This window comes from Rhipicephalus microplus, chromosome 8 (genome assembly GCF_043290135.1).
Source record: "Rhipicephalus microplus isolate Deutch F79 chromosome 8, USDA_Rmic, whole genome shotgun sequence".
NCBI classification, from domain to species: domain Eukaryota; kingdom Metazoa; phylum Arthropoda; class Arachnida; order Ixodida; family Ixodidae; genus Rhipicephalus; species Rhipicephalus microplus.
This window is the reverse complement of record NC_134707.1, coordinates 78,897,201-78,912,552: the sequence shown is the minus strand read 5'-3', so window position 1 is coordinate 78,912,552 and position 15,352 is coordinate 78,897,201. Positions and strand designations below refer to the sequence as shown.

At 46.4% G+C, this 15,352-nt stretch overlaps 1 protein-coding gene across 6 annotated transcripts in view; it reads right to left on the bottom strand.

The window, feature by feature from the left end:
• LOC119163854 (uncharacterized) overlaps positions 1–15,352 on the bottom strand; it is a 254,482-nt gene that overhangs the window by 204,500 nt on the left and 34,630 nt on the right. For all 6 annotated transcript variants that reach the window (XM_075872189.1, XM_075872191.1, XM_075872190.1 and 3 more), the window contains 3 exons: positions 15,113–15,286; positions 12,066–12,132; positions 6,978–7,104 (listed from right to left, as the gene is read on the bottom strand). In XM_075872189.1, coding sequence (XP_075728304.1) covers positions 6,978–7,104; positions 12,066–12,132; positions 15,113–15,286 — 368 coding nt within the window. The remainder of the gene's footprint in view (positions 1–6,977; positions 7,105–12,065; positions 12,133–15,112; positions 15,287–15,352) is intronic.

Below are 15,352 nucleotides of genomic sequence, written 5' to 3'. Positions count from 1 at the left end.
CTTCATTACACCTAATAAATATTTATATCCAGGCTCGTCATATCGATGTTTGAGCAAAACTTCTCAGGGCCGCCAGAACACGCAAATTATTCGTACTCCGATTAATTCTTACTTGTATTCTTGATCATCTGGCAATTATACTGGTACTCCTAATTGCACAGCAAGTGCATAATATTAAAAAACAATGCAATCTGTCCCATACCAGCTTTTAGACCTTTCGCAAGCTTTGTTCGATTTTTCACCAAACACCGGTGTACCGCGGCAGAAGTAGCTGAAGACAAGTCTCGCATATGACCAATGCCAGAAAATTGAGAAATGCAGTAACGAATTACAAAACCAGCCAATTTAGACACTGGTGTTTTTTTTTCCAAACAATTATTCCACTTTACCAACTTCTATTTGTACTCAAACCTTCATACAGTTGAACCCTTTTTTAAGAGGCATGCTTCAGGCATTCAGGCAGCAGTTCTTGTCTTTTATAAGAGATGTCTTTTATAAACAGGGTACCTCGTATGCATTTTCTTATCAACCTATATTTTACTGTAGGCACACTAATGTCTCTCATACAGTGTCTATAAAGTGTCTATGTATCAGTGTCTTTCAGTGTCTCTTATAAAAGGGTTTGATTGTGTCACAAAATAGGTATGATGAAGTAAATGAGAAATAGCCTTGCGATAGACGCAGTGTTAGGAATAACCTTTATACAGTAAAACTTCGTTATAACGAAGTTGAAGGGGAAGTCAATTACCTCATTAAAACCATTAGTTTGTTATAGCTAATATCCATTTCTACCAACAATTAGCCCGCAAGAGAGAACATACCCACTAACAAATATCACAGCTGCCCTTCGGGCAGATTAAGGGGGGATGCTACACCTTCCAAAAAAAACTTAATTTTGCGAGTACCTCAGTCAAATTTGAAGAGCCTATGTAGATTTTACTGCTGATTTCAAAAATCTAATTCTTTTTTTGCTGTGACAATTAGTTTTAAGGATATAATGAACTGCGACTTTTTCAATTAAGGCCTAATTAGCTAATTAACTGTAACTTGGATATTGATGTGCAACCTATAGAACCAATTCGGTATGTTCACAGTGTGCAATAAAGTATGAATCATTGTTCTGGGCTATTTCGAAGCAAAGTTGTGGGATGTTGAATATGACATGAAAAATTTCCCCATCTACACTTGAAACAAAAGATCCATTTAGAGAATTTTCTCCAAAAATTATTACAATAAAACTTACTTTACGACACATCCCCTGCATTTATCTTCGAAACAAAAAAGAAATCGTAATGATAACCCAGATAGAACAAGAGATATTGCTCCGGCATAATGGGAAGCACATGAAAATTGTCGTTTTGAGAAATCGCGAAAAAACGTGGGCACACATTTTTATTGCAGAAGATGCAACAAGACAACCTCAAAACGCACCAGAAGCATAATCTGAATGCATTCTGTGCTCATGCCTCCTCTTCACTAGCTTCCGGAGTTCCAATGAGGCTGTTCTTTTCTTGTTGGAGACAATGCTGCGACGGTGGTCTTTTTCTCTCGCTCTCCTGGCACCAGTACTTGTCGCATTCATGTCCATTTCACCTAAGATTGCCGTTGCAGAATTCAAATTGCCCGTGTTGAAGCGCAGCACTGCTTCTGCAACAGCTGCTTCAACAGCGAACAGGGACGCATGGTGCTCCTTGGGGACCAAACTCCAGATTACCGAATGTAGGCTCTCGTTGGAGTTCTGCGTTTTGCCGCGTTCGCATCTCTGAAGCAGGGCTCTTTCCGAAAGCCGGGTATAAACCGGTAGTAATGCCTCTGCCACGTCTTTCGGTAGATTGTAGGCATGCCTGGGGTCGGGCTCACCCTTTGCTTTTGCGGCATTGTGCCGACACCATGAAGTTTCACCAGCTGGGCACAGACTGTGGTCCGAGCATTCATCAGTGGAGGTGACGTGGCGGTATGTGGCCATCACAGCCTTTTGCATCTCGCCCACGTCACCTTCATGCGATTTCAGAGCCCGGCCATAATATGTGCTCAGCCTGATGATCAGCTCACCTGTGAGCCTGCCTTTCCCACCAAGGCCTCTTTTCCCATCGCACTTTTGTTTCTGCACCAGGTTTCTCAATGCGGTGCCCATTCGTTTCTGTACATGATTAATACAGTCTTCCTTCTGCACGTCAATGTAACCATACACCTTGGCGTCTTGTATGGCGCAAAATGTCCTAGAGTCTCCATTAGACAGCATAGTTGTGTAGCGCAGGCCATGGCGTTCAAGCGACCTCTGAAATAGAATTAGAGCCGCCTCCACTTCCATTTGCCCCGCTTTGCTGTTCGTATTTTTTTGGCATTTGTGGTTAGCCTTCCATTCTTGATAGCCCTCACTACTAGGCTTTGGGCCCACCTCGCAGCCTAGGCAAAAGTTGGAAAGAACGACGTAGTCCAACACGTAGCCACTAAATAATTCGATAAATGTGCTCACGCCGATGTGGGAAGAATGGTCTCGCGTCTTCCACGTGCCGTCGTAGCTAACGGCAATATTGCCCCGGTGGCCGAAGCACAAGTCATCATAAATTGTTCTAACCTTTTCCGCACATTCGCTCATAGCGGACTCAGCCGCTCGCGTTGCAGCGGGTGCCAGCGTGTTCTTGAAATGCCGCTGAAACGTCTTGTGGTGCATACCGCGGTAAGATGCCCATTGTTGCGAAAATATCGTTCATATTCGTTTGGCCGTTGCCGGTAGCCACCATCGCCCTCGAAGCGAGAAGATTTACTTCAAACGGATTGCACGTTTTCGTGCCGTTCGCGCGGGGCGAAGTCCATTCATTCGCGATCTCGCCGCACCTTTCACACTGCACTAGCACTTTCACGGCAAGTCCGTAGTCCCGATCCCCTCTGACGATCGTAGCCGGTCCGTGGCAGGCTTTGCAACACAAGGCACCCATTATCGCGTTTAAGATATCTAGATGCATAAGCAGATAAGGAGCAGCGTGGTCCGAGTTCTGTGCGGTTGCCTCGCTACAACTCGCGGTGAAAAAGTCAATTTTCCGTGCAGTTGCTGGCGCCGATGAAAGCCGGTCGAGCGTCGCTTTCTCCCGGGCATGATTTTCTTCAACTTCGGCGTTTGTCACCACCTTGGCGTCGATTCGTAGTCGTCCGGAGTTCGCTTCACCGTCATCGTCGGAGGAGGCAACGCGCTCGGTCGCACCATCGCTGAACGGCCGCGGAGCGTCGACACATCGTTCGTCGGTGTCAACCAAGGGCTCTGATGACTTCGTAGACTTTCTCCCACGACCTTTGCGTTTCCTGCGACCAAATGCGTGCACGGTCTGATACTTTTTTGCGTTTCCAGGCATGGCGATACGATCAGAAGCTTCAGAGTGCTCTGCCGATTTCGAGGCGTCACAGCGGTAACCCTTTCAAAATGGTGTCGGGTCGCGTATGCAGGCGCAAGCCGCGAGCTTCCAGCCAACCGGAAAGCGCCATTTCAGTCACGTGCGCCGTTTAGCCAATGGCAGTGAGCGCGGCTCTTCGTCTTTGAGGCCCCGTTTTTCGAGCCGGGGAAACGCTCAATGTTGCTTACTGAATAAAAAAAACAGCTGAAAACGCGTTCTTTCAAACAAGACCAAAATGGCGCCGATCGAGCGCGTAGTTCCCGCGTATCGTAGAGCCGAAACCTGCGCTATTCGCCCTCAATTTAAAGGGCAGGACGCCCGTTTTCGGTTTTTTAAAGTTGAATAACGATAAAAGTTGATGGTATTCGGCTATGAAATTTTGTAAATAGGTGCGCAATGATGTCGGGAACGCGAAAAGAAGGTCCCCGAAAACACGACTTTTTGGCTGATTTTCGGTCCCGAAGTGCCGCGTCCCCCCTTAAGGGGGGACGTGCATTTCGGTACGAACTTTCTTGTTTTTGGTTAGATCTTGATGAAAATTGGCACAGAGACTAAAAATGACCTCATAATCCTTCTATTAAAATTTAAAGATGATATCATGAAAACTTTCTGAGAAACAAATAATTTCATTACTGGACCTCGTGGAGCGGCTGGAGAGTTTAAAAAATGACATAGAAAGTTGGTAAACACTGTGTGCAGAGGTGAATGTATGCTCTAGGGGGCTGCGTTTTCAAAATAATTTTTTTGCAACACCAAAATTTGTAGTTCATGTTTTCTCCACTGATACTTCAATGAGCACATTTGCACTACAAACAAGAAACCCTACCAAAAATTTTTAAAAGGCTAAATTTTAAAAATAAAAACGCAGCCCCCTGAAGCACAGTTCAAGGAGCATTACAAAAAAAACAGAATCGAAATCTGTCAAGTAGTTGCGAAGATATCTGCTCCACGATCTGAGCAACATGCCAAAAAAAAACAGTATTGAGAAAACGAGGTTCAAAGTCTTGAGTCATGGTTTACATGCCTAATAGGCACCAGGGTTGTAGTCCTTAGTGTCCTTTGCAGTGCGGTCCCTAGTGTCCGAATCGTGCTACTGGTGGTGCTGGTAGACGGCCTCGCATCCTCGCGCGAAGTACTTGGCTGAGCATCCGCGATGTCTACATCCTCGCGCAAAGTGCTAGGCTTAGCATTCGCGGCGTCTACATCCTCGCGCGAAGTGCTTGGCTGGGCATCCGCGATGAATACATCCTCGCGCGAAGTGCTAGGCTTAGCATCCGCGATGTCTGCAGCCTGCGCGGAACGACGAACGGATGTTTCCTCAGACAGCACAAAGCACTGCTCCACAGGCATATGAACAGTTTCGTCGATGCTCGCAGACGATGCTCCGTGCGTGCTTGTGCTCGGCTGCGAGTCCTCGTCGTGCCGCACACCGTCGTCGCTGCTCGCAGAAGTTGCCGGACTGAATTTCTTTTTCACGATCGGCGGCTTCGGCTTACGAGCACCATATTGCTGCGCAGTCTTACGTTTCTTCTTGTACGATCGCCGGTTCATGATCGCATGCGGGAACTGATCACAAAACTGCAATGCGCCAAACTGGATAACAACGTTTTTCTCCTTTCACGAGCGCCGGTCTTATCGCAGCGCGATGCGATCTCGAAACCACGCCGTGACGAGTTGAAACCAAATGCAGTAAGCGGCCCGTCAGCGCTGTCAGCGCGTAGAGCAGACGACCTTTGCGCCGATTGCTACAAGCGACCGCACGAAACCACGCCGCGACGAGTTGAAAACAAATGCAGTAAGCGGCCCGTCAGCGCGTGGGGCAGACGACATTTGCGCCGATTGCTACAAGCGACCACACGAAACCACGCCGCGACGAGTTGAAAACAAATGCAGTAAGCGGCCCGTCAGCGCTGTCAGCGCGTAGAGCAGACGACATTTGCGCCAATTGCTACAAGCGACCGCACGGGCGACCAATGCGGAGCCGCCGTACAGTCACGTGACGCGCGTCGCCAGTCGGAAACTGTTGTGATACCTTTACACTTTGGCTTGCTGTGGGCTTGCTCTTGCCTGGTTCAGCCGGCCGAGGCGGCAAATTTGAAACGGAAAAATCGCGCTATCCATAGAGACAAAGATGGCGGCGCTAGGTTACGTGGTTGCGGAGATATGGCGGTTCGAAAAACGCCGTTTTTTCGCAATTTCCGTGAAATTCATCGACACCCTAGTTTCGATAAAAATTTTTTACGTCATTTCTACGCTGTTTTCAGGGACGAAACTTCGAAATTAGATAGAAAAGGGGTCACGGAATGTGAAAATAAGATTTTCAGAAAATCGATTTTTTTGGCCAAATTTCGCGATGCCAAAGCCCCCTTAAACGGCCGTCGTAAGGCAAGAAACTAGGAAAATAATAAAGAACAATGCCCTTTATTTCTGCCAAATTCAGCACACCAGTAGACAGATCACTTCAAATAAAAATACACCTCAATAGACTTTTGCCAACTCTTCCTCACACGAATGACTGCTTTTTCAGCTGCAGCACCTATTTGGAGCCCGTCCTTGCAGTCATCGTAAGCACGAAAGAAGCAGCCCAGCAGGTCTATCGCATCAAGCGCTTGTGCGGGCGTCAGTACGTCGGGTACGCCAACATTAGGCTCCAGAGTGTCAACTCATTCGTCATTCTCATGCATGCCCATCACCGCAGGCACAATTTCTGCATCAGACAACTCTCCAGTTGTCGGCGTGTTGGCCTCGGCACCGACGTACATGCAGAAAGTGTAGCAGTCAGGGACAACGCCAGCCTCAATGAGAGCGTTTTGCAACGTCTGGGCCTGGTCGCCCGCTGCACCCACACATCGCCAAAATCATCGGCCACTTTTTTTTTCTGGATGCCAGACTCGAGGGCTTTTAACGTTGCCGACTTCTGCTCAATTGTTATATTTTTGCGCTTATGTTTGCCGCTGCCGCTGTCCATCTCGTGTCTAAGGGCAGAAACTGATAGAGGAGGTGTTGCTCTTTCACAAGAGAGGGGAGGCCGGCTGACGCGCACACTCGCGCAAGTTGCCGCACGGGCGAGTCCATTAGTTCCAGAGGAGAAGGGAAGGGGGGAGAGTCGCTCCCACACGCGTTGGCAAACTACTCCTGGGAAGCACAAGGTGCGAGCTTAGAATTACCGCGGCCGTGATGAGATGTTCACCGTCACGCGCTGTAAGATATGAGAATTGACGTATACCAAAATTATCCGTAAATGCTCATTGTAGGCGAGGAATAGTTCGTTGTATCCATTGTGGGGAAATTTTAACTTCGTTAAAATGAGGTTTTAAATACATGGGCGTCTATGGGAATTTCAAGGGGAATTACAATTGCTTTGTTATATCCATTGTTTTGTTATACCCCACTTCATTATAATGAGGTTTTGCTGTAACAAATTTTAGAATGCAAAAAAACTATTTGCGTGTAATATCAAACTTGGTTATAATGAGGCTTGAGTGTATGGAGATCCTACTCTATACTGGAACAGTTCTCCCACAAACACCCGCACAAAAACAGACTCGCAACAGACTCTCAGAGTTCAAGGCAACAGCCAGGGCATACCTGCGTCCTGTGCACACTGCGATGCGGCTAAGTTTCCTCCAGGCATCCACACTGTCCTTGTTGTCAGGACAGTCGACGAAGTCGGCCAGCAAGCGCAGGCACTCAACCACGCTGTCCACACCTTCTTCTGCACAAGCGACGAAATGTGCTACACTCAGACCTTATTATAACAAAGTTCCACCTTACTCGAAAATAAGTTCATTACATCCAAAAATCTGTTATGAAGGTTTGCTCCTAGCACTATATCTATTGCAAAACTATTTTTCATTTACTTCCTTATAACCACTTGATTATATCTACGTTTGTTATATTGAGGTTTCAGTATATTGCGTAAAGTTAAACTGCACTTAGAATAAAAGTCTTTTAAAATTAAACTGTACTTTGAACAAGACAACAGAGTAGAAGTAGACAAGACGAACACAAACTGACAACAGACTCACTGAAATTGCACAAACTTGCCTCCTGGAGCAACGCGCATGCACGTTAACAGCCGTGACGGTGTGATGACAGTCCCCTCCCCAACCAAGATCGCTATCTATCTACGCAGACAGTCCCAGGTCAGAGTTTTTCAGTGACACAAGTTGCGAAACTGCGTTTCAAAACTCGGACACACAATTGGCAGGTTTCGCAGGAATTTCCTCTCTTTTTTGCCCTCACCCTGCTTCGACATGTATAAGGTCTGCAGTATTTAATAAAGAAAAAAAGAAAAAAAAGAATTAGCAGACTGTGACGCCATATGGGAACGGCAACGCAAAACGCAAATGCATTCAATAGCTGGTGCGCTGATCAAGTGGCACGACAATCTGCACACTCCAGACCCCTGGGCCAATGGCATCCGGTTTTCGATACGTGGGGCCCATGGGGAGTTTCACAACTTGTACGATTTAATAACTTTGGTCCTAGTGCGATGGTGTTTATTCAAACAGAGGAGTCGCAGCGAGGTCGCGACGGAAAATGGGCGTACGGCAAGTCTGGCGAAGGCGGCACAGGTTCTCGCGCAATCAGAGCACGGGGTTTTTCGTTCTGTTTGGAAGGCGCATACGCATTAGTGCATATGCTCCACTACAATACCCCCGGGATGAAGAGTAGCCATCCTGGCGACTCAGGGAGTAGGCAGAATGAGGGGGTCGTAGTAGGGCTTGAGACGGTCGACGTGCACGGTCTCACGTCCTCGACGGCGCAAATCTGGCGATTGTGTTAGGGGCTCGATGGTATAGCTCACCTGCGAGGTTGCGTCAATGACACGCTATGGACCATGGTACCGGGCCAGAAGTTTAGAAGACAGGCCAGGAACGTGCGGGGGCGCCCAAAGCCACACGAGGGAGCCAGTACGAAACGTAGGCGCTATGTGATGAGAGTCGTCATGTCGGGTTTTTTGTAGACCTTGAGCCTCACTTGTCATAGACAGAGCCAACTGACGGCAGTCTTCAGCGTATCTGGAGACTTCCGAAAGCAGGGAGCACTCCGATGCATCAGGGCGGTACGGGAATATAGTGTCGAGTGGGTGGGATGGTTCACGGCCGTACAACAGAAAGAATGGGGAAAACCCGGTAGTCGCTTGCATCGCGGTGTACTAAGCGAAGATAACAAATGGTAATACAGCGTCCCAGTTAGTGTGGTCGGAGGAGGTGTACATCCTGAGCATGTCGCAGAGTGTGCGGTTGAACCGTTCAGTGAGACCATTCGTCTGTGGATGGTAATGCGGTAGATTTTTGGTGGATGATGTTGCATTCAGCGAGAATAGCTTGAATGACCTCCCACAGGAATACTAGACCCCTATCACTGAGTAATTCCCGTGGAGCCCCATGGCGGAGAATGAAGCTGCGCAAAATGAAGAGTGCAACTTCGTGGGCGGTCGCTGCTGGTAGAGCTGCAGTCTCAGCATAGCGTGTCAGATGATCGACGCCGACAATAATCCACCGGTTTCCATAGCGACTATATGGGAGGGGGCCATAGAGATCGATACCCAAGCGGTCGAACGGGCGAGCCGGGCATGGGAGCGGCTGTGACATGCCAATAAGGTGCCGCGGAGGTGTCTTGTTCTGTTGGCAAGTAGTGCAAGACTGAACGTATTTCTGCACAAAGCGATACATTCCTCGCCAGTAATATCGTTGGCGCAGCCTTTCGTAGGTTTTCAGGACACCTGCGTGAGCACTTTGGGGATCTGCATGGAAATTCATGCAGATGTCAGAGTGCATATGAGTTGGGACAGCAAGGAGAAGGAGCCACTTCCGACCACCAGGCATATAGCCAGGCATATAGTTGTGGCGGTACAAAATGTTGTCTCGCACGGAAAAGTGGCTGCTTGTCGGCGTAGCGCTCTCGTGGAAGGGACAGCAGACGGAACAATAAGGTAGTCGAGTAACAATGTAAGGTATGGGTCTTTACGCTGCTCCGAAAGCATGTCAGTGGTGTCGATTGGTGACAAGATGGTAAAAAGGTGTGACAGAGAAGCCACATCTGGTGTTAATGGCGATCGCGAAAGTGCATCGGCATCCGCATGCTCCACTACACTAGTCATACCTACGTAGATAGTCCTAGTTAGTCGCTACTCTGTGTTTGTCCTGTCTAGGACTCCCGCGACTTGTTCCAAGCCCAATTTTAAGTTTACATAATATGTCTTACCAACAAGCCCCCCAAAAGCATTATTGGCTGCCAAATGTGGCGACTGCTTCAATCGGACATCATCTTGCCCTTCTCCGAGAACCCAGAATGGTTGTGAACAGATTTGGGAATCTGGTTTGACGCCGCCTTTCGTAGCTTCATTCCACTTCTATTATCAGCACTTCTGCTGGTGTCAGAAGTGTGCTTTTTCACATCGTGCATTATGATTGTTCAACACCGTGTAGGGCGCAATACCGGAACATGCTTCAATCACTTAGCATTATGAGAACTGTTCACTCCACAATCGTGAATAAGAAACGTCTTTGCAAGGAGAGTCACCAGTGCCAAGATGTCTAACATACGTTATCTCCTTTGCCAATCGCATGCGCGTAACTCAACCCTTTCACGCAACCACCGAAGAGTACAGTCGCCACAAATTTTCTAAAGAAGTGACTGACGACGACACTCGCCATCTTCAAAAAATGGTCGCACGTTCAACCAATGACTGCTATATCAATCAATAAATCAATCAAGTTCATTTCCTTTCCATAGGAGGAGTGCGGGACTAAAAGCTCGAGAGCTCGACGAGGTCCCGATCCTATTAAGAGTTGGCACTGCAGCAGGATGAAAAAAAATCATACATGTAGAACCGTGGTTCTTGCATGGGGGTCCACGAAGCCACTTATATAATCCACGACACCCTCGCCCGCAATTTTTCTTTAAGAGCGACTGTGCCACGCACTGATGAACTGTCCAAAATGAAGTGGTGTGGCACGTTTATTTGATGTTTTGGTAGCAATAAAAGGCACCTGTTTGACGCTCCAGTTGTGTTAATTTACCTAGGTATCCCCCCTCTCCCTCCCATTTGCTGCAAGGGGTTCCCGACACATCCATGGCTGAGAACCACTGATATAGAATACCAAATATACTTTTCATGTGTAACATGGCATCAAGTGATACAAAAATTATGAAACAATGAAACAAAGTGCTACAAATGGAGAGCGGGAGAACACACACGTAGTCATGACGTGGCATGCACAAGAAATGCAACAATAAGAGTGACCGAAATTGCGAGAGACGACTATTCGGGAAAATAAATTGATTGATATGTGGGGTTTAATGTCCTGAAACCACCATATGATTATGAGAGACGCTCCGGAAAATGAATTAGCTGGGTGATGTGTTTAATGTAACAATTTTAATAAAATGAAGGATCAAAAAGATATCCGCTTTTTTTGTGTTCTCAGATGCAAACTGGCCCCACTTTTTTTTTTTTCACAGAGTTTAATCCTTCTCCTCTGTCTCGCCTTTTATTGCATTACCGCCTTGGATAACGAGCATGCGTTTTTTTCTTGCACAGTTAGAAAAATTAAGAAAAACTGATTCTTTTAAATGTTTATACAGTTTTATTCAGAACAGAAAGCTTAACAAAGTGATGAGGGAAAAAATATCGGCCATTTTGGCAAGTTTTTTTCTTTTCTTTCAGTTGCAAATGGGTTAAACTGGCGTTCATCTACGAATCAATCATCAGCATTCAGATCGCAGATGGATGGATGGATGAAAAACCTTTCTTGGGGTCCTGAAGGATTCCACCCCCGTCTTATAGGGGTGGGATCGCGGGCCGCTCCCACGTTGGGAGGGGGGGCCCAGCCTCACCGCCACATCGTGGGCCTTCTGGACAGCCTTGAGTCGTTGAATGAGAACCGGACTCGTGAGCATTAAATGAAAGGAGTTCTTGGAAAATTCTTCATTTTTTCTTTGTAAAGAGGGGCACCTCCAAAGCATGTGGTTAAAATCACTGCGATTCTGGCAGTCCGGACAAAGTTCTGAAATATGGGAGTAATGGCTATAGGTTAAGAGGCTAGGGTATGCTCCCGTCTGAAGCATGCGAAGAGAGATTGCCTGTGGCCTAGACAACTTTTCGTGTGGCAATGGAAAGGACCTACGGCCTAATTGATAATGCTTCGTGATCTCGTTGAAGGTAGTCAAAATGTCCCTAAAATGAAGGCTGGGATTCGACTCCTCTGTCTGAGAAGCGCAAGTCCCGGCGCGGTAAGTGAAGCCTAGCGCCTTGGAATGGGCTAGCTCGTTGACATTGGGAAGGCCTCCGACCCTCAAGCCAAAGAAAGTGAGCAGGGAACCAAATAATAGTAGGCTGGGTGAGTTCCTTGTGAGCGAGAGTTCTCAAAACTTCCTTGCACACAGAACCTAAAGCGAAGGCCCTAGCAGCAGATTTAGAGTCGGTATAAATATGTCCTTTGTAGATGAAGGAGTGCTAGTGCAATGGCCATCTGTTCTGCTTTGTAAGAAGAAGTGGTTCTAACCAACGCCGAGGATAAAATCTGACCCTTAGTATCTACGGATACTACTGCAAAGCGAGCGGAAACGCCATACTGGGCGGCATTAACAAAGCATGAAACAGACGAGCGTTTGTGAGCTTGAGCTAAAAGATAGCAGGAGACAAAATTGTTCATACGTACACACCGTTTTGTTCAATAAGCTGTACATATTCCAGAACTTGAGGGCTCGTAGGGTCAGCTTCGCACAGCCTCTGTAAAATAAAATTCAAGTTAGGCTAACCATTTTTTACCACCGAGTGGCACAGGGAGCAGCAACTAAGAGAAAGAAAAACAGGCCTGGTGCTGCAGTGACAATGCAGCCTGCACTCCTCGCTTCCCCCGTTAAAACTGCAGATCGCACAAACTCATTTTTAAGCCCAGAAACAAGGCCTGCATGAAATGTGCAGTGCTGTCCCAGCAAACGCTGGGAGAGCAGCTTGTTTAATGCCTTTTTTATACAGTCTCAGTGTAACTGCTACAAGCACAGCTGCAGGGTACCCACTACACTGGAAATAATAGTTTTGTGTACCAGGGAGGCATCTACTTATGCCACTCTTTGTCGTTCCTCGGAGAAGCATGGTACCATGGTGAGGTATTTATAGTCGAAATTAGGTTTCGGAGAAATTTTATATTATGACAAAATACTGTTTTTGTTAAAAGCTTAACATATCAAATTACAAATGTTTTTAAAACTGAAAACAATTTTCTTGGCATTGTTGTATTTGTGAAGTGAATGTGCTTTATGGACGTTTTGAGCAAGTTCTTGTGAAGATATCTAAACAAACTTGGTACCATTCTTTACTGCTAACTACAGGCTAAAGCTTTTCGTTTTCTCTCAACCTTGATAGAATTATAATTATACGACAAATACCAGCTAATTTCTATCTTCCGAATTAAAAAATTATTTCTGATCAAACAAATAACCGTTTTGATGTCTAGTTTGCTTCAGCGAATGGGATGAACCTTTTAAAGGAAACATGCAGTTTTGAAAACTAACCTTTTTTATTGAGAGTTACCATAATGACCCGTAAAAAATTACCTAATTATAATGTGGAAATTTCTCATTACTTTTTTGCTAAACGACATATTTGAAATATGTTTGCATATCTGAAATCTCCATTCAACAATACACATGCATGGTAATTTTTAAGACATTAAGACAATAAATAAAAAAGCTTTTTTAAGACCCTCATCCCCGCTTAAGGGGGGACGCGGGTCTTAGAAAAGTAAAAAATGGCCAAAAAATCGATTTTGAGAAAAACGCATTTTTCGAATCTTTGAACCTATAAGCACCTCTCCTCAAATTATTAACGCTAAATTCGATAAAAAAAATAGGTTAAAATCTATTTTCAAACCATCACGGGAGTCGCAAAACAACCCGCAAAACAAAAAATTTGTTCGAACTTCCCGCGCGCCGCCAGCGAAGCAGCCGGCAGATCGGCGCCATCTTGGGCTTGTTTTGAAGCTGGTTCCTTTGTGCGCGTTTTGCGAGCTCTTAAAATGAAGTAGCTCCAACACAACGACTGCCCTCCCCCGTTTTGCGAAGCCGTCTGCCCGACCGCTGATTGGCTAGAGCGCGCGCGCGCCGGCGAGCCCCCCCGTCTCGCGCTTACCATTGGCTGGCGCGGCGGCGCAGCCACGGTTGCTCGCTTTTTTTTTTGGTTTTGCTTCGTCGGCGCCTGCTCTCAAGGTGTTATCTCGTCTGCTACCCGCTCGTGTACCGACGTCGCCGACGTATACATCTTTCTGCATTTTGCCGGCATGGCTTGGGAAGCTCGCCTGAAGAACACTCGTCAAGCTTTCGGCAGGAAACGAAAGCGAGCGTGGAATGCGCGGCAGAAGGGAGCGGTCTGCGCGCCGCCGAGAACGCCGGAGATGGCCGAGGCAGCGCATTCTGACGACAACGGGCTGTCGGAAATGCCTGTTATTGCGGAGGCAGCACATTCAGACGACGACTCGCTGGCGCAAGTGCCTGTTATTGCCGAGGCAGCACATTCAGACGACGATTCGCGGGCGCGAATGCCTGCCGAAGCGGTGCACTTTATTCGGCCCAGCTGCATACAGCCCTGGCATGCTGTAGAATTGTAAGGATGTCTGGGACAAAAATGTGTGTTTTACTTGAAATAGTGTTTTATGTATAAAAGGGTGATGTTTTTATATATAACATGTGTCTTCCTTTGGTTTTCAGTGTACTAGAACAGCCACAAAGTTGTAGACTGGGTTCCTCATACTGATTCAACGGCCAGTACACAGTTTTTAAATGAGCTGTGGCAAATATTTTGGGAAGGTGCATCGACACATTTGGTACAGCCATACTCACATAATGTAGAGCTATACAACGGTGCCATTTTTATTGCTCTAGCTTCACTTTAGCAAAAGTTACAGTTATTAGAAACTTTAAATGCGTTTTTCTCAGTTCGATGTTTTTGTGCACCACACTAAACCTTAGGGGTTTTTCTTATATGTTACTGTTGATTGAGAATGACAAACTTGGTATCATTTTATTTGTAATAACATTACCTATGGGGTGATGCTATTTTGATTACTCTAGAAGCATACTGTTAATTACAATTATGGATAGTAATGAGCGAAAATTGAACAGAATATCCATTGTAAGTGCTGGTCTGTTTTCTTATCTATATAATGCCTAAAAATTAATAAAAATAGCATCACCCCATACAGAAAGCCCTCAGCATTGGGGCTATGCATTTATTTTTTGGATCTGGCTTGATTAAGTTGCCAAAAAGCCCCCAATGAAGTGCATAATTAATTAAATTACAGATGTTAATATCTTTTTATCCACTGAAGCTATTTCAGAAACAATTACATATTTGAAATCAGAATGAAAAACTGTCCAAGATGGTGAGGTTTGGTCAAGATTGAGCCAAAAACAGAAAAAAAATTTTAAAGACCCATGTCCCCCCTTAACCGAAACAGTGGCATCTGCCGTGACCTCCAGGGTTGGCCAGAAGCGTGCGCTACGATACAATGCACTTTGCCAACGTCGTGGCAACCTTGCGTGACGACATGCTTCGGTGGTAACCTCCAAGCTACCACTGAAGCATCTAAATCAAACCGCCGATAGCAGGATTAACGACAAAGTACGGCTGCCGTCTGGCTGTTCCCATGAGAAGTTACTGTAGAAAAGGTAGCCTACATCTTGCGTTCCTTGGCGCAGCACAAAGAACTCACGTGAAGCAGTTCCATGCGACGAGACGCTGCCAACTCGCTGGTCTCTGCTGTGCTGCACTGCTGCGACAATGCCCGTGCGTACGAGACGGCATGCAGGCAGTCGTCGGAGTGGCTGTCCAAGTAGCTCTCCACGATGTCGTCTGCTTCATCTGCACGGTCATGCCTCAGCAAAAGCTGCGTTTTAAAGCAAGCAAAACAGTAAAAAAATAGCTTTACTGGACTCCTGAGTAGCCAATAACC